Raw genomic sequence first — 22,033 nt, forward strand, 5'->3', positions numbered from 1 at the left:
AAAGACCTACCTGTCCATGCTGTCTTCTCCCAGGCTGCTGGAGGACAGCCGCTGGGGGTCGGCAGGGTCGCCTCCCTCCTCTCCTCCCGTCTCTGTGTTGTTCTCAAACTGCTGAATGATGTTCCTCACGCTGCCAGGACGGACTGCACACACACACACACACACACACACACACATCATTGTACGGTAAGTTAAAACGGCACAAAGTTTAAAGAAGAGAGTTTAAGATGAAAAGCAAAATTGAACAGAAACTACGTGTGTTGCGTGAATAATAACAGAGCTGGGAATGTTTACAGGAGAGCAAAATCGAACTTAAGAGGAAAAACAAAAGACAGAAATACCTTCGGTGGGTGACAACGGGACATGGAATGCTACGAAACCAAAAAACGAACCAAACAGAAACAATGAAATCAGAACAACAATACACAATGAAGATGTCAGAAATCAATAAATAAACCTGTAAACAAAAGAACAACAAGAAATCAATATTATGAGACAAACACAGCGGCTGAGAACATTAACATGTATGTGTTATTGTGTCAGTGTTCCAATACTGTCAGCTGATAATGACTTTTGACAGATACGCTCACATTAGCATGTTTGATTGTACATGTGAGCATATGAGTGTGTGTGTGTGTGTGTTTGTATTTACTGGACTGGGATGTGGTCCGGGGTTTGCCGATGTATTTCAGGATTGGATTTCTCTTTTTGTCCTCTCCATCTTTTTCTTTCTTCATACCACTCAGCTGTGGAGAAAGAAACCAGTAATTCACATCATGTAAAGAAAAACAACTTTGTTTTCCTCTATTTATTTATTTATTTATTATTAGACTTTTGTTTCCTGTTTGAAAGTGGTTTAAACTTCCACTGCATAATTATGAAACCTTCATTTGTAGAAGTGGAATTTCAACATTGTTTAAACGATTGTGACATATTTTCCTTTTACCAGCTTGCATTTTGTTTCTCAGCAGAAAGAGGCCGCTACTCTCACACCTTACCTTTTTGGTCTTTAAGAAAGCGAGCCACTTTTCCTTCTCTGTGCTCAGACCGGGGAAGACCTTGGAGTCTCTTAGCTTGATGCCAGAATGACGGAGGTACAGGAGCACAGCCGACGCCAGAGGAGAACTGAGGGAGAGGAGTGGAGACAAAGAGAGAGAGAGACGGAACAAACATGGTAGGGGAGGGGGTGAGGAGAACAGAACAGAAACAAAGAAAAGGTGTAAGAAAGAGTTAAGAGTAAATCCCTCAGGCAGGTGTTGCTGTTAAATTTCACTGCAACAGACGAGACATTTTTTTTTACCTCCTGTCTTCTTCATGCTTTGATCTGGAACAGAGAGAAAAACATAAAAAGGCTGTTAACTCCCTCCGCAACACATAACACACTTTCAAAGAGATATCCAGTTTAATTCCTCAAAGTTAAATCCGGTTCATGCGGGTGCCAGCGTAAGGAACAGACGGCAGTGGAGCAGTCATGTGACGGAGACAGGTGTATAAAGTCAGTGGAGTAAATGTCATGTGGTTTCACGGGTTTAATGACCTTTGTTATGATAAGATTTGTGAGCCGCTTCTGCTGCTTCGTAATAACTTTTTTTTATTGGTCACCAAACATCTGACCCTGTTGCTAGGCAAACCTTGTTCACCTGCCTGAGAGAGTGTGTGTGTGTGTGTGTGTACGTGTGTGTGTTGTGATGTTAACATTCACTGTGTTATGAATGAAAACTCCTGTGTAATTAGTTAACGGGTAGATTTGGGCCCCGAATGATTAACAGACTGCTGCAGTAATAGATGTATGCATGAAGCTACCTGTGGTCTCATGTTAATGAGGCTGAAACGATTATTTGATTGAAATTAAATTAATCAGCAACTATTTTGATAATCGATTAATCATTTCAGTCATAATTCAAGCAAAAACGCCAAATGTTTTTTTGGTTTCAGCTTCTCAAATGTGATGATTTGCTGTTTTTCTTTCAACTTAGTTGCAGCCCTACATGTTAATAACCTTCCCGACAAGCAAAACAATATGATCTTCTCTAGAGTGACAACTTGTCCATGCAAATTAACCTGAAGACGCTGACAAACAGGATAAATATTACGCAACAGCAGCATATACGAGTAAGTTACAGACTCACAGTATCTCCCAGAGGGCGGTGACCTGTCTGTCCACCACCTGTCTTTCTTTCGCCGGGTCTCCGTCCAGCTGCAGAAGGTCTCCTTCTCCGAACAGAGAGCCGAGGCCCATCATCTGCTTGTTCCTGTTAAGACACACAAACACAAGCTTATTGATGTGAGCTCCTGACTGACATAACTAGGTATCTTCTCTTAGATGGGAAAACCTGTAGATAAAACCATTTTAAAGTGAATAACACCCAGAACAAACAAATCTTAATTCGTGTACCTGTAGTCCTGTATTTGGTCCTGGATGTCTGGCAGCACCTCCTGCTGCAGCTCAGACAGAGGACCTCTGATGTCCTCCTGTGCGTGTAGTCGACTTTCTGAAGGGAAGATGGACAGAAAGTCAGTGGATGCAACTCCTCTCGAGCCGAGACATACAGTAACACAAATAGTAAAGCCACGTAGTTCAACCTTGAACAATTCAAGCTTCAAGGTGTCTTTGATATACGTCATAAACACACAAACATAATCATGCAACACAAATGAAATAATTCCACAACTCAACTAATCTTACCGATATCTGTGAGATACTCCTCTCGTGCTTTGATTTTCAAAGGCTGTAAGAAATAAAATTAAAAATGATATTTTTATGTTTCCAACTGCAATTTGTTAAAGTAATAAGATCAGAAGCAGAGCTTATAAACATTTTCTGTTATTAGTAAGTATATTTTATGCTATAATAGTGGTTCTTTGCCATATCTGAACTGAACCATATCACTTTTAACTGAGTTGAGCTCTGTTTTGCTGACTGTAATTGTGTTTTTATTTATTTTATGAATCCAGCATCAACACCGATACACAGCAGTAGCCAAAACTGGGCTCAAACTGATAGAGTTGTGTACACGTTAAGTATAGAATCATTAAGGCTTGCTGGCACATACAGCGTCTGGGTCCAGGAAGTGGGAGCAGATTTGAGGTGCTAGTGAGCGGGCGTCTTTCGGACTGGAGCCCAGGTACGCCTCCACCGACAGGTAAAACAACTATTGTGCACACAACACGAACACATAAAAAAACAAAGAATGCAGGACAATTAGTAAGTATATTGTATTATTATACACACATGTCAGACAATAGCATAATAGGATACCACAATAAAACACAGATATAGATGAGAGATCTGATCGAGTGTCTAATTTTGCGGATCGTGTAATTTTTACTGTAGACTCAAGAAATAATGACATTAAATTGCAGATGAAGACAGAAAATGTCATTTTTATTTATGCATTTATGAAAACTCAGATAAGAGTATAGAATATGTAGTCAATTTTATTAGTTTATCAGGAAAATTCCATGTATATTACTGTAAATTTGAAGAGACTACTCCCAATTTCTCCTCCTTTAAACAAACTGTTTTCTACTAAATTACACAAAAAACCTAATCCACAGTATATATATAAAGTTATTTGAATATCATATTAAAGTCATGACCTGATAGTGACAGGCTTCAGATAATACAAAGACTGACTGAGAGACAGAGCAGATGGAAATAAGAGAATATAAAACGACCTCCATCTGTTTCCTTTGTTTTGACATTTCTTCTCAGTGACAGTAATGTCTTGTTCTAATCAAGTATAAAATAATAACGCCGACTGACCAGAGGGTTGGGGTCCAGAAGCTGGGTGAAGACATATCTCATGAATACTGTCATGTGTGCCGGTCGTGACTTCAGCAGCTCGATGTCCTGGAACGGACCGTCCATCTGAGAGAAAACAGGAATAACAGTAAAGATGAAAGAATCGACTTCAGATCACATCAGCGTGGATCCGTTTGACACACCGAATGAATCCTTCTCACCTCGTTAAAAGCATAGCAATCATCTTCTTCGTCCTCCTCCTCGGGGCCGATGATCTGGGCCTTGCCGCCCTTTAAAAACAGATGCACACACACACACACAGAGTTCAAGTAAGGGAAAGCACACACACACACATATTCACACACACACACAACCTGCTATTTTTTATTCTTATAGTGTACGTGCAGCGCTCTGTGCATAAGTGATGTGAGATATGAACTGAAGGGTGTGGTGATCAATCATTCTGTTCTCAGTCTCCCTGCTGGTCTCATAGACTTTCTATGAGAATCACTGTGGTGCATGGCAAAAAAAAAAAAAAAGGAGAGAAACAGATGAAGAGGAGGATATTCTCGGAAGGAGAATAATCTTCGTCATGCGGGGGTCCGAGTGGTTCGGTGCACAGCGTGACGGCCCCTGTCTGCACGGCTGTATCTGCGGTTACCGACTCGGTGGCAAATGTGAACATTTAAAGTTAAAAAATATGAAAATGCATACAAGTAAATAAAAATACAGAAGATAGATTATGTAAAGGTTACTCTTCCTTGCATTCTTTCTGTCTGGCTGTCTCTCTTCCTCTATCTCGAGTTAATAATACACAGATACTTATTTAAACCAGTGTGAACGGATGTAATAAGTCCTCAGTTTCACTTCAGTAAACTGTTTTTGCAAGAGGAAATTGCAAAATCCTGAAAGTCACTTTAGATGGTATTGTAAAAAAAAAAACATTTTTAAGCAACTGTGTGTGAGCTTCTTATCGATAAGAACGTCTGTTCTGAAGTAAATGCATGTGCGTGCGTCCATCTCACCGAATCAGAGAGGGTGTGTGTGTCGGAGTTCTGCCGTCGGTGTAGGGGGGTCCTGAAGGAGGATGAGGGGGAGGAGTGGGGACTCTCAAACGCCTGGGGAAGGAGGAGCAGGAGGAGCAGGAGGAGGAGGAAGGGAGGAAGGGAGGGAGGACGAGTGGGACGGGATGAGTGGGGCCATCGCATACACAAACGCACAATCTCACCAGTTTATGAAATGACAAGATTTGCGGCCTACCTCCAAGTCTCCTTCGCTCGAGTCCACTGATAATCGACCTGCCGGAGCACACAAGCGATTTTAGCAGCGAGTAAGAACATAAATCAGCCTGTTTGGTGGATGTTTCCTATATAAATAACTTAACGCTATTACAGATGTTCATGTTTTTACTGCACATGGCCTTAACGGGAAGTAATACATAACCTTGGGTAGCGTATCCCTGACAACAGGACCCAAATTAAATCATATGTGGGCCTTCAAAGAATCCAGGAGCAGTGCCATCTATCAAAAAAAAGGATGTAACCGACGAAGAAGAGGACGCTTTTGGACGTCTTAGGCCAGTTATTTCTGGCACAGATATGACTATTATCATGATACTGGTCTATAGGCACTGAGTGATACTGAAATTTCTGTTAATTTTATGCTTAAGTGTAAACAACTGAACAACACCAGGAGTAAATGAAAGGTAGTGTTTTATAAGAATGTAGTACTGACAGTCGGAGTTGAACGGGTAAAAAGATAAGAGGATACAAACCTTCTCCTGCTATGACGTAACTGGTGACAGATTCTGACCGCGTTCCCTCCTGGAGAAGCGAAAATAATTGAAAGCGTTTTGTTATTTTCCTGCACCGGCTGTGAAGGTTAATTTGCTTACAAATCAGTATCGGCTGCAGGAGCTGCATGACATCAGATGAGACGAAACAATTTCTGTGTCGTTAAGAGTGATCACATACAGAGTGTGGATACAGTAACAGCTACCAAAATGCCCTAAAATGTCCTATCCACAACATTTCCAAACTTCTGAGCGGAAAATATGCCAGTAAAACTCATTTTTTTAATTTAATATTCAGGATTTTGGTGAGTGTGAATGAGGAAAAACATACCAGATCTTGCTGAATCTTAACCCTGACTTGGTGAGCTCTCCTCTTGGCACTTTCGATCCGTTCCTCCAGAGACGACGACGGGTTCCTCAGCCGCTCCTCCAGTAAGTCCTGCGAATCAGTCAGTCTTAAAAAACTTCGTCCTAACCGCTTACACAGGTGACATGATGCTACTAAAGCAGTTACAGGCAGACTTTCCAAAAATATAGTAATGTGATTCATGATGGCTTCTCTATTTTCTTGGCATCTACAGATCAGAACCGCACCCTAAAGCGAGTAAGGTTTCAGTCCAAGCACTTACTAAAATACTGGGACAGCATATTTGTTCGTGTGCGAGCGTGTACCTGCAGTTCAGTCTCTTCCTGCTCCAGCATTTTCCTGAGTATCTGAGTGGCATGTTTCTGTACTTCTGGGTCCTAAAAAAAAACACATTTACAACAAAAATTGGGGTTGTTCTCTTTGTCTAAAACGACATATTGTCAGTTTTGAAGCTCGTCATCAGTATTCGAGATAATATCGATCCTTGACACTCGCCTGTAGTGGTTTGGGTCCGGTGATTCTTTGGGAAGGGGTGCTGCTCAGTCCAGAAGGCAAGGGTGGAGGTGGAGGGGGTGGAGCCTCCCCGCCTAGTGACATCCTTTGATTGGGTGTGAGGTCAGTGGGGAGGGGCTCTAGTGGTAAGGAGGCTGCTGAAGGGGGTGGCCCTTGTAGTGTCAGAGCTGCATAAGTTCCAGCTGTGAGATTGATGAAAAGAGATTGTATCAAATAAAAGATATTTTTATAGAAATGATATTAAAAAAGTACAAAGTTTCGCTCTTATTTCAACAAGTTTTCTGGACTCACATTTGATGAGCTTCACAACCTCCTGATGGGACATGGAGGACACCAGCGAGCCGTTCACCTGAGAGTAAGGAAGACGAACAGAGAGGAAAATAAGCGACACCGAAAGCAGGAAGATGCCAGTGACTCTCGGATTCAGTTTTGATATTACAAAGCGGTAAAAAACCTTTATGATTCGATCCCCTTCTTGGACCCCGGCCTTGACTGCTGCACCACCTGCGAAGGATGAGCGACAGGCATACAAGTGAGACTCGCGCAGAACGAAGAAGCGTGATTATAAAGTAAGCTGCTTGCACGTGTGTCTCACCTGGTCGGACATTCTGCACTAGCTTCACTCTCTCACCGCACACTGTGAAGCCGAAACCCAGCTGGTCCTTCTGCACGACCACGCATCTCTGGACAAGACCGGGACCTGGGAGAGGAGGAGGACAAGAAGGATGTAAAGGGTGTTAAATGTAGTGAAATCCTCAACCGATCTGGAAACAAACAGATAAACCTGGTGCAGGGGGAAAGTCGAATTTACCCGTACTCTCAGCAGGGAGTTCAGTTGTTGGCTCCCTCTGTTGCGTGGCGGAGGATTTGCGCTCCGAGTCCCCGATGGTGAGACTGCTGAGCCTGAGTTCGAGGGATTAGAGACAGAGTGGCTTAACATGAAACGTTACTAAAACAGAGCATTTAAATTTAAAAAAAAAAAATGCTCTGGGATGGCTGGTTGGACTGGGAGAAATAATGTAGAAAGGCAGGATAACTGAAGGAGAGATACATTTTTTAAAAAAAAGAAAAAAGTGATGGAACAAACCACGGAAGAAAGAAGGGAAGCTTGCAATTGGAGAAAAAAAAGAGGGAGGTCAGGAGGAGAAGATTCAAGGGAGGAACATGGTCCGACGTGGGGGTAGAAAGAGCGAGAATATGAACAGTAGCGACGAGAAAGCAGTCGACAGGAAAACTCACCAAGCAGCGAAAGGGCTGAAAGCGAGCGATGCATGACAGATAAAGAGGGGAGAAAGCAGATAAAAGGGGGAGGAGGAGGGGGGGGGGGAAGGGTAAGAGAAAAGAGAGAGAGAGAGAGAGGAAAATTCAGATGAACACCGATCCTGAAGCAAAAGAGCACAGAGAAACTGACCGAGAGGAAAAAGTTCAAGTCATTCCCGCGCCCTTTATACTCTTACAGATTGTAAACACTGAGAGCAGCCTTGACGTCCAAGAATATATTTAGCTAAGAGTGTATGACGCTAGGACACACTGTAAACATTGAAGTGATTTGGTATTCTTCCAGAGGTCCAAAGACCGGTTGGTTTAAAGTAACTCATTTCAGTCTGACTCCATCTAGTTAGATTTATTGTGAGTTATAAAGATCTGGAGATATCTAGCTATGGTACCTGTACAGTCAATAAAAGCCAAATGATAAGTCAATAAATGGACACTAATGGAAAACCAATCGACAACAGATAAGATAGTAATCTCACTCGAGTTAAAATGCCAAACTTTTGCTGGTTCTAGCACTTTTTCACCTCGTATTTGATACTTTTAGCGTCAGACGAAACTGACAATTTTAAGTGACAATCTCGGAGATCTCTGTTTGCTCTCCTTGGTGGCCAGTCAAGTTTCAAATCTCAATATATCAAACCAAAAACTATCTGAATGGACAGATCTGTTTAAGTGTGTTCACCAGAATACACCCAAGTAGGGCTGCGACTAACAATGACCTTCATTACTGATTAATCTGTAATCATTTTCTCAATTAATCGATTAGTCGTTTAGTCTAAAAAATGATGAAAAATGACCATTTCTTAAAGCCCACGATGCCACCTAAGATGTCTTGTTTTGTCCCGACCGACAGTCCACAACCCAAAGATATTCAGTTTACTGTCATGAGGACTTAAGAAATCAGAAAATATTTACATTAAAAAAAAAGCTGGAACCAGAGAATTTTAGCATTTTTTCTTTATAAAAACAGTCGCCGATTAATTTTCTGTCCATCGACTAATCACTTTAGCGACTGATCGTTGAAACTCCACGCCTTCGCTCGCCCAGGTAGTCAGAATTTCATATAAACTAAATCTTTAGGAATGCATCGATCCAATCCACCAAATCAGAATCACGTCCAGTGTTGACTTTTTTAAGTGGATCGGCCATGATGTGACCGTTCCACGTTGAATTGTTTCTTAACGTGCAGTATTCTGATATGAATTAAAAGGACATTGATTCAATCACTGCATGTATTTTAGTGCCACAAAAGCAATCCCTGAGTTCTACACGGTGAGACATGAATTTCAAATTTGGGAAAAGAGAGCTTTGCTACCGGATCAGTAGATACTCTTGAGTTAGGTCGGTGAAGACTAACTGGTGACAGAGTGAACTAAACAGTTGGATCGGCGCATCCCTGGATGAGCTATGACACATTTTGAGTGTAGAAAATGCATTTTCTTTGTATACACAATTTTTCAGTGCTGAGTGCCTGTTGCCAGCTCCGCCTACAAGACGCCCTGAAATAACAAGAGCAGCCACTGAGAGATTTACTGCTGCAGCTGTACAATCTGTAGGTGTGATCAATCCCCCACCCCCAAAAAGAACCCTGACCCAAGCCCTAGTCAGACAGCTGTCCTACCTGAACAGGTGGGCGTTTTTCTTATTGGCTGCCCTGCTGTCACATGACACACACAGACACAGGAAGCAGTGGGCATGTGCACGAGAACGAACACACACACACATACACACAGAAGAAAAAAAAAAAATTGACAGCAGGAGAAACAGGAAAGACACATAATCAAGACAAAGAGACATCAGACAGATGATCACTATAAGCACAATGTAGGGCTACCAGCTCAATGTGGTGATGACTGATGGTAACACACGGGATGAATTACAGTACATCGAGTGTTTCGGCAGAGGCAAAGCAGGTGTAAAATCACAACACGACACTCAAGCGACCAATGGAAATTGGACACTGAAACTCACAAATGATAATCTAAACATTGCTGTGAAATCTTTTGCTTAGTGTTGGTTTTTTGAGTGAGAATTCCCAGACTGCTACTTTTGTCATGCATACAGTATTATTCTTTCTTCTTGTGCCAGAGGGAAGTCTTATCAGCTCCCAGACAGTACACAGCCTGTATGACTCGTTTTTCCTGTGGCTGGACTGGACCTCAGTCAAATAAAGACTGATGTGGGAGCTACATTTTTAAGCAAGGCACTGAGACATACAGTCTGTCTGGGTGCAAGCAGATGTGAGGTTCCTACCTGTCCAGAGTAGAGGTGGGTTGGCGGAGACTCATGTCTGCAGCCTTGTGACTCTCCTCTGCTTCCTGGTGAGGGTTCAAACTCTGTCACTGGGCCTCTTTTATCCTCATCATCATCGTCGTCGTCTTCTCTTTCCTCTTCGGTTTTAAGTCCACACAATGGGGCTCTCTGTTGTGCTTTGATCAGACCTTCAAGCTAATGTGCATCAGCTACTTGGAAGCTGGATCAGATCGGAGAGGATGCTCCTCATGTTCCCATCCACCCCATCCAGCGATTCCAGTTAGGGCGTCAGTAGGGTATTAAGAGAAAGTGCTGCTCAGGCTATCACAAAAGTAACATTAGTGTATGTGCAGGTGGAGTGGTTAGAAAAAAAAACAAAACAAAAACTGATGCAGTGGTTCAGCTGTAGTGGAAACTGGATAAAGGGCAGCCTGCTTCCTCAAAGATCATCAATCATGAATGAATGAATGGCTGATGTGTCTCGCTGTGCTCCAGCAGGTCAACAACTCCCCATGTGTCGGTTGTAGTGTTTGTGTAAAGCTAGTTTAATTAGAGATAACTTCAAAGTAACACGCATAACAGCAAACACTATCTTGGGTGATATTCTGTAACACCTTGTAAGAAAATTACAATGCTAAACCTTAGATGTAGTTGTTTACATGTGTGACTTGTGCCAAGCTAAATAATCCCACACAAGCTAAGCACTACCTTAGTGTCGCTCGTTTCTCAGTCATATGCTTGCATAGATAAGGTTTAGATCTGACGTGAATGCCCAAGGTGGTTTGATAACGTTTGATAACTGTTTTCGTGTATATTGCTAAAGCAAAATCAACCCATACACAAAAAATAACGTACCTCTAGTTTGATACGTGAAAAGTCAATCACCACACCACTCCAGCACACTCCCAAGCTAACTGTAACTGGCAGATTTTTACATGCTAACACACTGTAAACAACAGACGCTACAGCTGGATTTCCATTACTCGCTAACGAACTAGCTAGCTAACTAGCAGGCTAATTCTGCCGTTGGGCTTATAAAAATAAAAATAAAAACGTCGTGCAGGATGAAATATAAAGGTGCTTTTCAAAATATACTATCTAATCAGTTGACTATGGAATGATAACGACCATCTGAAGCGGCCTGCTACGTCCAGCTAGCTTTCACTAGCTCTGCGGGAGGGTCGATCTCGACCCGCGGCATCGCGTTGGTGCTGAGGCCGACCGAACGCGCTGTGTATTCGGCTTTCAGCTGCGCCAACGGCTCGGTCCTTTGGAGCTAGCTAAGCCAACTAGCTATACATGCAAGGTGAAAAGCCAGCAGGGCTACGTCTGCATGCGAATGGAGGATTATAGAAGTGGACAGTTCAGTTAAATCCCGGAGTCCAGTTTTCCTGCAAATCCAGACACTAATGCTGCATGTTAGCCAGATAGCTAGAAAGCAATACGACTCCAGCAGGTCTTCTCTCCAAAACAAGTGGTACAATCAGGATATTTCTCTCTCTTTTAGTCTGCCAGAAGACTCAACGGTTAATAGCAATCTTTGTTGCATTTATAAACTGTCATTTTTAGTCCCAGATATAAAAATTGTGATCTCTGCTGTGTTGTTATCCTGCTGTCTTGACTGGCTGCTGATCCACCATCATGTCCTCAAAGATCACGGACACAGCAGCGCCCTCATCTGGATGGACTGCGGTACTGCAGGCAGTTTCTCTGACCGCAATCTCTCGATACTACAGATTAGGATCCATGTAAAAAAAAAAAAAAGAATGAGCATTTATCTTGAAGCTACATACTATAAACAACATGTAACAACACGAGTAGTAGTAAAAAGTAGTCCATGAGAGAAAAAAGGAAATACCCTCTTTCAATCAGTCTTTACATGCTACCAAATGGCAGAAAATATTCAGACCAAACATAAGAAATACGCCTCTAAACATTTTTTTTTAATGTTTTGCCTCATTGACAACTGTCAAAATATATTATTTATGTGCTTTCCCTGATCGTTTGGTGCTGTCTTCTTTTTAAAAAATCCCTTCAACAAGCGGCTTGTAATGTAACTTTTCATTTTCTGACAATGGCTGAGACATTTCCAGCTGTTCAAACATCCCTGAACTCAACATTGTTGAAACAGTGACAGAGCAGAACTCTGTAACCACAAAACAACGTTTTTCTAGTCACTATAGTTCCCTTTTTATTAGCCTATTTGGGGTGAAATAGTCCTATGCCTTGAATCACACCAAATATTCATATTTTGTGTTGATAATCAGTCATAGAGATGTAATAATGAGCAATTATTCTCACTATTAACTAGTTGGGTGCAACAAGGCATCACTTATATAGGCTAAATGTTTAATTCAACTACTATTAATTGTCATATTGCATGTTTTGCACGTTCATTTAAAAGCAGACCTTAGAAAAAACTTCACAAAGTCGACTAACTCTTGCTTTTCACCATGTCTTTAGCTAAAAGATTATTCCTGGTTCACGATCAATATCCCAGAGTGATCGGAATTTGACGTTGACTCATGTTTTCTTAAGTGACGCAATGTGAGATATTGCGATGACCTTACTTTGGTTCGCAGATGGTTTCAACACTTTACCAAATATGGCAACTTCTGGGCGTGGGATCTCTCTGCTGTGAGGTTGGAGTTGAGGAGAGAGGGGATGCGCCGCCAAGAACTACGCACGGTGTTTCAGCAACTTTAAGCTTCCAAAAAACATGAAAGAGCCTAGAAATCGGTAAGGTCCATCTCGAGGCTGACTTTTTTTTTCTTCTTAGATAGTTAATACAGAAGTTTAACAGCTACTAGCGTTTATCACGGTCTATTTTTGGCACGATTACAATAGCACAGCGCTGGGTGCGGTATGTCCGCTATTTGCAATGGAAAACCGCTTATCACATACTTCTTATTTCAGTCGAGGCTCACCATGTGTCTGTTTTACAGAATATGACATGTAAAAAGAGATTGTATCTTGTGTGATATCATTATGATACTGCCACGTCTTCTCTCAGCCTAGAATTTTTTCTTTTAGAATGATGTGTACAGATGTTTTAATAAGTTTTCACCATCTGGAGCATCATTTAACGCCTTTATAAGTGAGAAATTGTCACATTTAAGCTACAATAGTGATATACAGTATCTCACAGGTTTGTTAATATTAAGCATCATCTCTTAGGCATGCATGGTATGCATAATAGCAAACCCAAAGAAACTAAAATTTGGTTTCCTGTCAGCAGCAAGGGTAAAAGGCCACAGACCACAGAACCACACCTCTCTACCAGCAGCTTTGTTTTTTTTCTTGCTCAGACATTAACTGGCATCTCTTTCAGTAATGAAACTGGGTTTAACCTAACAGATTTCAGCGGAAACTTTAAGGTAATGGATCAAATCTTGTGTTAAACAAGAGGTTTTTGTATCATACACTGAAATCTTAGCTGAAAAAGAGCAAACTCCAGGTGTCATTCTCTTTGTGTCTGACGGAGATTGGGTGCTAATTTGATTTTGTGTGTCAGTTCCTGCAGACATGCTATTAGCTCATCTGAGCTGCTTCCTGGGTGTGTGTCTCAGTACACAGAACAGGAAGTGTGGTATTGGAGTTAATGGCTGGAAGATTTATTAAGTTAGCAGGGTTTGCATTGGCAGAATGAGGAAGTGTGTTTTTTCTCTAGGAATGATGCTTGCATGAAAGATGCACCGTGGACCTGTATAGTAGCAGTCATGGCCTTCCTGTAGCATCTGCACCCACAGTACATTAGGATATGATCAGAGTAATGTGTTAAACACCAGAAATGCAAGAAAAAAATGCAACAATTCTGCATGTTTTGACCAGATTTGGCAGTGTTGAGCCTCACAAATGTGTTATTTTTGTTTGATTATTTTGAACTACTTAAATACAATTTAATGCACACCATTGCAGTTTGGACACTAGAGGGCACCAATATCAAACAATTTAGTGCCATTTTAGACTGAGGGACTTTCCAAGCCCTTGAGATTTAAAAGCAGGCAAACTTCCACTTCCTGTATATGATATATCTACCCTGCACAGGTCACAGCTTGAACAGCAAACCGAGGTTCCTCACATGTTCCACAGTCTTTACACAACTTTAGTTTGAGCCTGGACACGTCAGTTATAGATGATGAAGTTCGCAATAATTTAATTAGAGCATTGGTGTTGCAATTTTTCACTTTATATTTTTGTTGTTTATGTAGATCATCATTTATGACTTTTCATGATTCAGAAGACCATTTCCTCAATACATTAGGCCTTAATTACCCCATAGACAAAAAAAGCCTGTTGGTAATATTCAGCAAAAATAGAGAGTAAATAAGACAACAAGTAGGACTGAATACTGAGCATTTCTACAACATGGGCTGTTAAGACTTAAAAGAGGAATCATAAAGTTAGGGCTACAGCATTTTACAAATTAGAATAAACTGACTGAAATTGCTACTCAAGAAATAAAGCCCCATATAATGTTTGTGTTTCATTAATATACAGTAGTGCCTTGCTTGCATTTTGCATCAAGATAGTCCAAACACACATCATCACTTCCACAAATGTTAGTTCATTTTCTTCTGATCAGTCTCTTTTTTTTATTGTGTCTCTGCAGAATATATGACAAACATCAACAGAGCATGTGAAAAGCCGCCAACACAAGATCTCACATTCAGTAAAAAAAAAAGACTCATCTTAACCATCGTTGCACTACAGAGGTCAATTTCAGCTCCTGACTGACTTCGATAGCCCATCATGCCACTGATTGTGTTTCACACTTCCCAACTGCTGTGGGTGCGTTTAGCCGCCCTGCTGTTCACCTGCGTGGCGTTCAGTGTTGCAGCACATGGAGCCTCACTTCCCCACGGAGGCATGGCTGACTGGTGCATCTTCTGCTGGGCGTTCAGCTTCGCCTGCACCCTACTGGTCCTGCTGGTGGAGCAGTTCGGCCTCCAGGCCCGCACTCCAGTGTCCTGGTCCAACTTCCCCATCACTATTGCCTGCTATGCTGCTCTCCTGTGCCTCTCTGCCTCTATCATCTTCCCTGTCTTTTACATCAAGGACCAGCAGCTCTACGGCGAGGTTCGCGACTATCGCATCGTCTCCACCGTCTTCTCCTGCCTAGCCGCGGTAGCCTACATGGGGGAAGTGAGCCTGACTAAAGCGAGGCCAGGAGAGGTGGCGGGCTACATGGCTACAGCTCCAGGCCTGTTAAAGGTGTGCCAGACCTTTTTGGCCTGTATTATCTTCATCCTGGTCAGCAACCCTAATACCTATGAGCAGCATGCAGCGCTCAAGTGGTGCATGGCGGTGTACTGCATCTGCTTCATCCTCTCCATGGCTGTGGTGGTGCTGTGTGTGGGCGAGTGCACCGGCTGTCTCCCCATCCCGTTCTCCAAGTTCCTGTCAGCGTACGGGCTCCTGGCAGTTATCATGTACCTGACCGCTACCATCATCTGGCCGGTGTTCCAGTTTGACAAGCAGTACCAGCGTCAAAGCCAAAATCCAAGACTGATCGCAGTGGCGGTGCTCACTGCGGTCAACTTCCTGCTTTACCTCGCTGACCTGGCCTACACCGCCAGGCTGGTGTTTGTCACTGTCTAGGAAGAAAGGGAATAAAGGAGGGAGACATATTGAGTGATGAAGAACAGAAAAAAAGAGGCTAAGAGCTTGAGTGGCTTTGTATTTTTGACAAAATAGACATGAATCTTTCTCTTTGGTGTCTAATTATACAGTGTGATGGTGAAATGAGATGTCCTGTTGAAACAAGGAAAGCTCAAATGGCTCGCTTGCAGTATGTACATGCATGTTTGAGTTTAAAATAAATGCCTAGATATCTGCAATGACAGTATTTAATCTCGAATGTGAGTTGCTATATCATAAAAGATAAGAAGATGAAATTTTTTACATGATGGTGTGGAAAAATCAAAGTTGGCATGTAATGCTGTTAGAATCCAATGAAGTCAAAGACACTGGAACGCAGGAGAAACGTATTTACTGTATCTGAGACACAGAAACTCTTTGGTTACTGATGGGGAAGCTTCGTTTGCAGTACATGGACACTTTGATTTCATCACAACCTAAAACATAGATTTCTTCATTGTCCTTCTTATTATCTTTTGTTTATAACGTTTTGGAAAAACACTTTGTTCTTTTGTCTTGATAACAAAGTATCAGTATTGAAAGATTTGACAGAATGTAATTTGAGCAAATAAAGTTTTTAGTTAAACCAATAAATATTTTATTTGAAAGCACATGTGATTTGTGATTTCATAATGTAGTTAAAAAGACAATAACAACATGCTATTGTTGCTCCATGTATCACCTTTATGGAAACATACTTGCAGTTATGTAGCAGACTCAGGCAACTGTCATTCTGTACTTTTTTCTTTACTGACATTGTGCACTGTGAGATAAGGTTCTCTTATCCATAAGACCCCCATACAGTAATGTCACATGCAGACATTTAACTACAAGTTTTACTTTCAAACCTTATACCAAAATTATCCTGAGAATGTTCCCTTCAACTACACATAAAAACAACCCATTACTGTTAAAATTTGGATACAGTCAAAATGTTATTAAGTGGAGTTAGTGTTACGAACAGTTAGGCATGTATGTTGTAGCCACTAAGAGAAAGAGAAACTGCTTTTGTTACTTCTTTTGAAATCCTCACTGTGATGTGACAGTCCATTAATCTGTAGTGCACGGGGGGGGGGGGAGTGGCACAATGATGAATTACAATGATCCAGTTATTTCTGGATATAATAAGTTAAAATAGCAACATGATTTTATATGTTTCATATCTAAACATCATAATAAATCTATAGCTGTCTGGACCCCTTTTAGTTCAGGGCTCCAGACAGTTGCCTACTTGTCTTACCTTAAGTCTGCCCCACAATGCACCTGATAAATAAGTGTAAAAGAGACACATAGTCACACAGGCAGTCTCGTCATTTTAATTGTCACTCTGCAGTTACTCTTTTTGACAAGATGGACGGTGAGTTAATTCTTTTCACTTGTGATATTTTGTTTGCTCTGAGCACAACACAGTTGTCTCATGAAGAATTTTAAACTGCAGTCGTTTTTGTTTTACTCAAAAGTTTTGACTGTGTATACAGTTTTAACACCTGAGATGCATCACTATGCATTTAAAAAATATATCTGTGAACTGTAGTGCTCTGATGCATGAGATGTCCCTCCCCTTTTTGAATCATTTTTCATGTTGTAATCATAAAAGATATTTCACAATCATACATTATACAATCAATAATTATATAATGTATCTTGTAAAATGTATTGATTATTAAAATGTACTGCATCTTAAAATAAGGTAAAAATGTAAATATTATTGACAAAATATGTCAAGAAACATACTAATGTCTCATCCTCTGCTTGGTTTTCTAATGTGATCAATGCAAATGTATCTCAGGGAGGACACTGGGTGTTTACCTCTCTGAAATGCAATGACATGGAGCACTTTTAACAAGTGTTTTTACCATCTGTTGCCCTTATTTACCCACATTATCTGGTCAAACCAAATAAATGGTAATTTCAAAAGGTACAGCATAAAACCAAGAAATTATATAAAAATTTCCAAAAATACAGTGCTGGTGTGCTTGTTAACCTCAGCTACTTTTCACATGTGGATAAAAAACATTCATCAGACCCCCATACAATAATAACAGTTTTACTTTCAAACCTTATACCTAAATTATCCCAAGAATGTTCACTTCAACTACACATAAAAACAACCTATTACTGTTAAAATTTGGATACAATCAAAATGTTATTAAGTGGGAGCTTTGCCTGGTTTGACTTTCTGAAAATAAGAGAAGCCACAGCAATAGCAGGACAATAGTACAACAATTCTCACTGTGATGTGATGTGCTGCAGTCACAGTGGTTCTTGCGGTTATGGAACAGTCCATTAGTCTGTAGTGCACAGGGGAGTGGCACATTTACAATGATTTCTTAAAAAAAAAAAAATTAAAAAAGTTATTTCTGGCTATAATGTTAGAATAGCAACATAATTTTATATGTTTCATATCTAAACATCATAATAAATCTGTAGTGGTTTGGATCCCTTTTAGTTCGGTGCTCCAGACAGTTGCCTACTTGTCTTACCTTAAGTCTGCTCCACAATGCACCTGATAAATAAGTGTAAAAGAGAAACATACTCACACAGGAAGTCTTGTCATTTTCATTGTCACTCTGCAGTTACTCTTTTTGACAACATGGACGGTGAGTTAATTCTTTTCACTTATGATTTTTTTTTTTGTTCTGAGCGCAACACAGTTGTCTCATGAAGAATTTTAAACTGCAGTCGTTTTTGTTTTAATTAAAAGTTTTGACTGTGTATACAGTTTTAACACCTGAGATGCATCACTATGCATTTAAAAAATATATATCTGTGAGCAGTTGTGCTCTTAAACCTCACAGCTGTCCATAATAAATCTGTTTTGATTGTTGAGAAATGACCAGTTTTGATGCACGAGCTGTTCTTGCATTTTTCATTTTTTAATCATAAAAGATATTTCACAATTATACATTATACAATCAATAATTCTCAAAATCTATCTTGTAAAATGTATCAATTATTAAAATTTACTATATCTTATAATCAGGAAAAAATATAAATATTGTCAACAAAATATGTCTAAATTTGAGACATGTCGAGGTGTAAGATATAAAAACTCTCCTTTTGGAAAAGAAGCATACTAATGTCTCCTCCTCTGCTTGCTCTTCTAATGTAACTTCCACACCAGGTGCTCAAGCTGTAAAGACTGATAATTACACCTTGAGGTGGACGGGCAGTCCACGCCTTTACTTGAAGAGTTTACCAACTTTTATGTAAACAGTGTCACGGCTCTTGTCAATCAGATGTATTTGTCTTTTTAATGCAAATGTATCTCAATGAGGACACTACAAGTGTTTTTCCCATCTGTTGCCCTTATTTACCCACATTATCTGGTCAAACCAAATAAATGGTTATTTCACAAGGTACAGTATAAAAGCCAAGAAATTATATGAAAATTTCTAAAAAATACAGTGCTAGTGTGCTCGTTAACCTCAGCTACTTTTCACATGTGGATAAAAAACATTCAAATCAAAATCAAGGATTCTACATGACCTCATTTACCAGTTATGACTGCAACCTAATTTAGAAAGTGTTGTCCCTCTTAATTGTGATTTTCACTAATGTGTGCATACAATATTATTCCTATAACTAACATATGGGTCACAGTGCAATCTGAGTGCAGAGATGCACAAAAACAAGTAAGAGCAATATGTACAATATTACTGATCCTGATTCATTGTTCTTTTCTAGACTCAGAAATAAGAATTGTCCTGCTGGGAAAAACTGGAACTGGGAAAAGCAGTACATCCAACACCATATTCAGAGAGGATGTCTTCAAGATAGATGATTCTCCAAACGTTGGAACAAGTCAATGTGCAAAAGAAACCAGAGCTGTCAATGGAAGAAGCATCACTTTGATCGACACTCCTGGTTTCTTTGACCCAGACAAGTCTAAGGAGGAGCTGAAGGATGAGATAGTGAAGTGTATCATAGAGTGTGCTCCTGGGCCTCATGTTTTTCTTATTTTACTTAAAGTTTAGAAATTCACAGACCATGAGAAGCAGGTTATTGACGAAATACGAAATACTTTTTCTGAGGAGGCTTTCAAACATGCTGCAGTTGTCTTCACTCATGGTGACCAGCTCCCCGAAGGAATGAAAATTGAAGATTTTGTCCAAAAGAATAAAGATCTGAGTGATCTGGTGAAGAAGTGCGGTGGCCGGTACCACGTCATTGATAATAAACACTGGAAGGACAACCAGCAGGATGAGTACAGGAGAAACCAGGTCCAGGTGGCAGAGCTACTCAACACCATAGACAATATAGTGATGGAAAACAATGGAGGCTACTACACCAATGAGATGCTGCAGACAGTGAAGAAAGAAATACAGCAGGAGGAGGAGAGAATTAGACTGTTGTCAGTGACAATATCAGAGCAAGATATCAGAGAGCAGGCTAAAGTCACTGTATCTCAGAAGTTTTTGATCAGAGTGGCAGGTACTGCAACAGGAGTATTGTTGGGGGCTTTGCTTGGTGTGTCAGCAATGATTATTGTAGTTGTCACAGCCTTGTCGACAAAAACAACAGCAGTAGCAGTGGAGGCTGCAGTGAGAGCAGCAGGAGGAGCAGCAGTAACAACTGGATTAGGTATAGCTGTAGGAGTTGCTGCTGCAGCAGGAGCAGTAGTAGGAGGTTGTGTAGGATATCTTGAAGCTGATCAAGCAAACTCAGTAGGGGAGGCAGTAAAGAATGCAGCAAATACCACGTGGGACGAAAGTCTAGAAAGATTTAAAAATTTTCAAATCAACAAAAGTGGGAAGAAAGAATCACTTCTGAAAGAGAAGGTTGTATAGGATATTGTGAAGCTGATCAAGCAGACTCAGTAAAGGCAGCAGAGAACACAGCAAAGGCTGTTTGTGATAAAGGTCTACAAACAATTAAAAAAATACGAAACATCAAAAAGCAACAGCAAAGTGAGGAGAAAGAGTCACTTCTGTCAGACAAGTGAAATAAATTAACTGTTACAGTGTTCTTGTTACTATACTGTTCTATATAGTGCTTTTATTCAAACGCTTTACAATTTGCCTCTCATTAATCCATTCCCATTGTATGGGAACTATATTTGCTCCTAAAATTCTAACATCTACTAAATAGGCTTTAGTCACATACAGTATGTGTCCATCTTGGATCAAAAACAAGGCGAAGCAGGGAAACAAATGCAGAAGTTAGTTTCTGTTTCACTTGACACTCCTTGTGAAAAATATCCTACTGTAGTGTATCTTCTTTTGCCAGCTATTCTTATAAAAACACAGCAAACATTTGACTTTTAAAAACATTCTATCAAGGGGTTTTAATATCTGGTAATGACTTTGATTTATTATTTCAAAATGTTGCTCTTTGAAACTAGATGTATATAAGAGTTCTTGAGAGAATCTTTAAGATTTTCATGAGTATAAATCTCTTGGTAACAAATGTTTTAAAGCTGTTTGTTATTCTGATTGTGCTTCAACTCTTTGCCAATGATACAGGGAAAATGTTTTGGTTATGTGTTAAATTATTATTGTTTTTATATAATCTCTTATTTTGTTGTTGTTTTTTTTCTCAAAATGAAATTCTAATAGTTATACAATGAAACAATCCATCACCAAAATTGTTCATTATTAAGAATTGTTTCAAATGTCTCTTTCCTCATAAAACCATGATCCAAATCATAGATTTAAAACTGATGTTGAGCCACCAACAGTGACGCAGACCACAGCTTAAATTTGCTATTTGATACTAATAAACAAATAAATAACAACAGCTCGTTCATGCTTCAATAATCAGTCAGTGTATTCATCAACAGCAACATTTTTGTTGTTCATTAGTATATTTGAAAAGCAAACTGTCAAACAAAGATACACATCATGTGCCATGGATTAGCACTGGTGAACTCAGGGGGCAACCTCTGGGGCAATGCCACAAAAGTGCCCCCACAGTAGAACTAACCTGATAAAATGCCCTCTAAGGTGCCCACACAAAGGAGAAAACATACCAAATATCTGTAATTTCTGTCTTAGTTATGGATAAATCAGGATAAAGTGCCCTATAGAGGGCTTCTCTATATGTGACAATCTGAACTGAAATGCCCTCATGGCTGCCATTTCAGTGGAAGAAAATGTGATAGTGCCCTGTGAGGCCAGTCCAGCACTACAGCACAAGGGACTGCAATGGCGAGGGTGTGTTGTTTGAGGTACCGGTGAGACAATGAAATACCATAAATAATAAATAATCCAGGATATACAGGGGATACTGTATTGTTTTTATTGTGTAAAGCACTTTGTGTTACATTGTATTTGTATGAAAAGTGATATACAAATAAAGTCTGATTGGTTAATACTGTATAGCAGAAAAACATGGTGAAGTGCCCTCACAGTGAAGCCCTATAAGATGCCCTTATGATGGAGTAAACTGGCCATTATGGTAGAAATGAATGTATCCTTTATGTAGGCTGACCATTGAGAAAATAAAG

At 40.3% G+C, this 22,033-nt stretch overlaps 2 protein-coding genes and 1 pseudogene across 8 annotated transcripts in view; 2 read left to right on the forward strand and 1 right to left on the reverse strand.

The window, feature by feature from the left end:
• The window catches only part of arhgef11 (Rho guanine nucleotide exchange factor (GEF) 11), a 22,543-nt gene extending 10,863 nt beyond the window's left edge, over positions 1-11,680 (reverse strand). For 2 of the 7 annotated variants that reach the window (XM_067578943.1, XM_067578937.1), the window contains exons 1-23: positions 9,946-11,679; positions 9,314-9,349; positions 7,229-7,320; positions 7,013-7,117; positions 6,872-6,921; positions 6,709-6,766; positions 6,400-6,599; positions 6,210-6,281; positions 5,869-5,976; positions 5,520-5,568; positions 5,006-5,043; positions 4,771-4,863; positions 3,967-4,035; positions 3,767-3,871; positions 3,054-3,152; positions 2,687-2,729; positions 2,396-2,492; positions 2,130-2,252; positions 1,301-1,324; positions 999-1,125; positions 653-746; positions 342-371; positions 11-143 (exon numbers count right to left, since the gene is read on the reverse strand). In XM_067578943.1, the coding sequence (XP_067435044.1) occupies positions 11-143; positions 342-371; positions 653-746; positions 999-1,125; positions 1,301-1,324; positions 2,130-2,252; positions 2,396-2,492; positions 2,687-2,729; positions 3,054-3,152; positions 3,767-3,871; positions 3,967-4,035; positions 4,771-4,863; positions 5,006-5,043; positions 5,520-5,568; positions 5,869-5,976; positions 6,210-6,281; positions 6,400-6,599; positions 6,709-6,766; positions 6,872-6,921; positions 7,013-7,117; positions 7,229-7,320; positions 9,314-9,349; positions 9,946-9,980 (1,880 nt within the window). In that variant the 5' untranslated portion in view covers positions 9,981-11,679. Of the gene's footprint in view, positions 1-10; positions 144-341; positions 372-652; positions 747-998; positions 1,126-1,300; positions 1,325-2,129; positions 2,253-2,395; positions 2,493-2,686; positions 2,730-3,053; positions 3,153-3,766; positions 3,872-3,966; positions 4,036-4,770; positions 4,864-5,005; positions 5,044-5,519; positions 5,569-5,868; positions 5,977-6,209; positions 6,282-6,399; positions 6,600-6,708; positions 6,767-6,871; positions 6,922-7,012; positions 7,118-7,228; positions 7,321-9,313; positions 9,350-9,945 lie in introns of all 7 variants that reach the window. The other 5 variants (XM_067578939.1, XM_067578938.1, XM_067578942.1 and 2 more) reach the window with 5 other exon arrangements.
• Positions 11,681-12,526: 846 nt separating this feature from the next.
• Positions 12,527-16,196, forward strand: LOC137173996 (myeloid-associated differentiation marker homolog). Its single transcript, XM_067578953.1, has 2 exons — positions 12,527-12,684; positions 14,558-16,196. Exon 2 carries the CDS (start codon positions 14,698-14,700, stop codon positions 15,544-15,546), a length of 849 nt encoding a protein of 282 aa, XP_067435054.1. The 5' UTR covers positions 12,527-12,684; positions 14,558-14,697; the 3' UTR covers positions 15,547-16,196.
• A 146-nt stretch (positions 16,197-16,342) lies between these two features.
• LOC137173993 (GTPase IMAP family member 7-like) lies at positions 16,343-20,829 on the forward strand (annotated as a pseudogene).
• The last annotated feature ends 1,204 nt before the right edge of the window (positions 20,830-22,033 follow it).

The sequence above is a fragment of the Thunnus thynnus genome, chromosome 22, assembly GCF_963924715.1.
Source record: "Thunnus thynnus chromosome 22, fThuThy2.1, whole genome shotgun sequence".
Classification (NCBI taxonomy): Eukaryota; Metazoa; Chordata; class Actinopteri; order Scombriformes; family Scombridae; genus Thunnus; species Thunnus thynnus.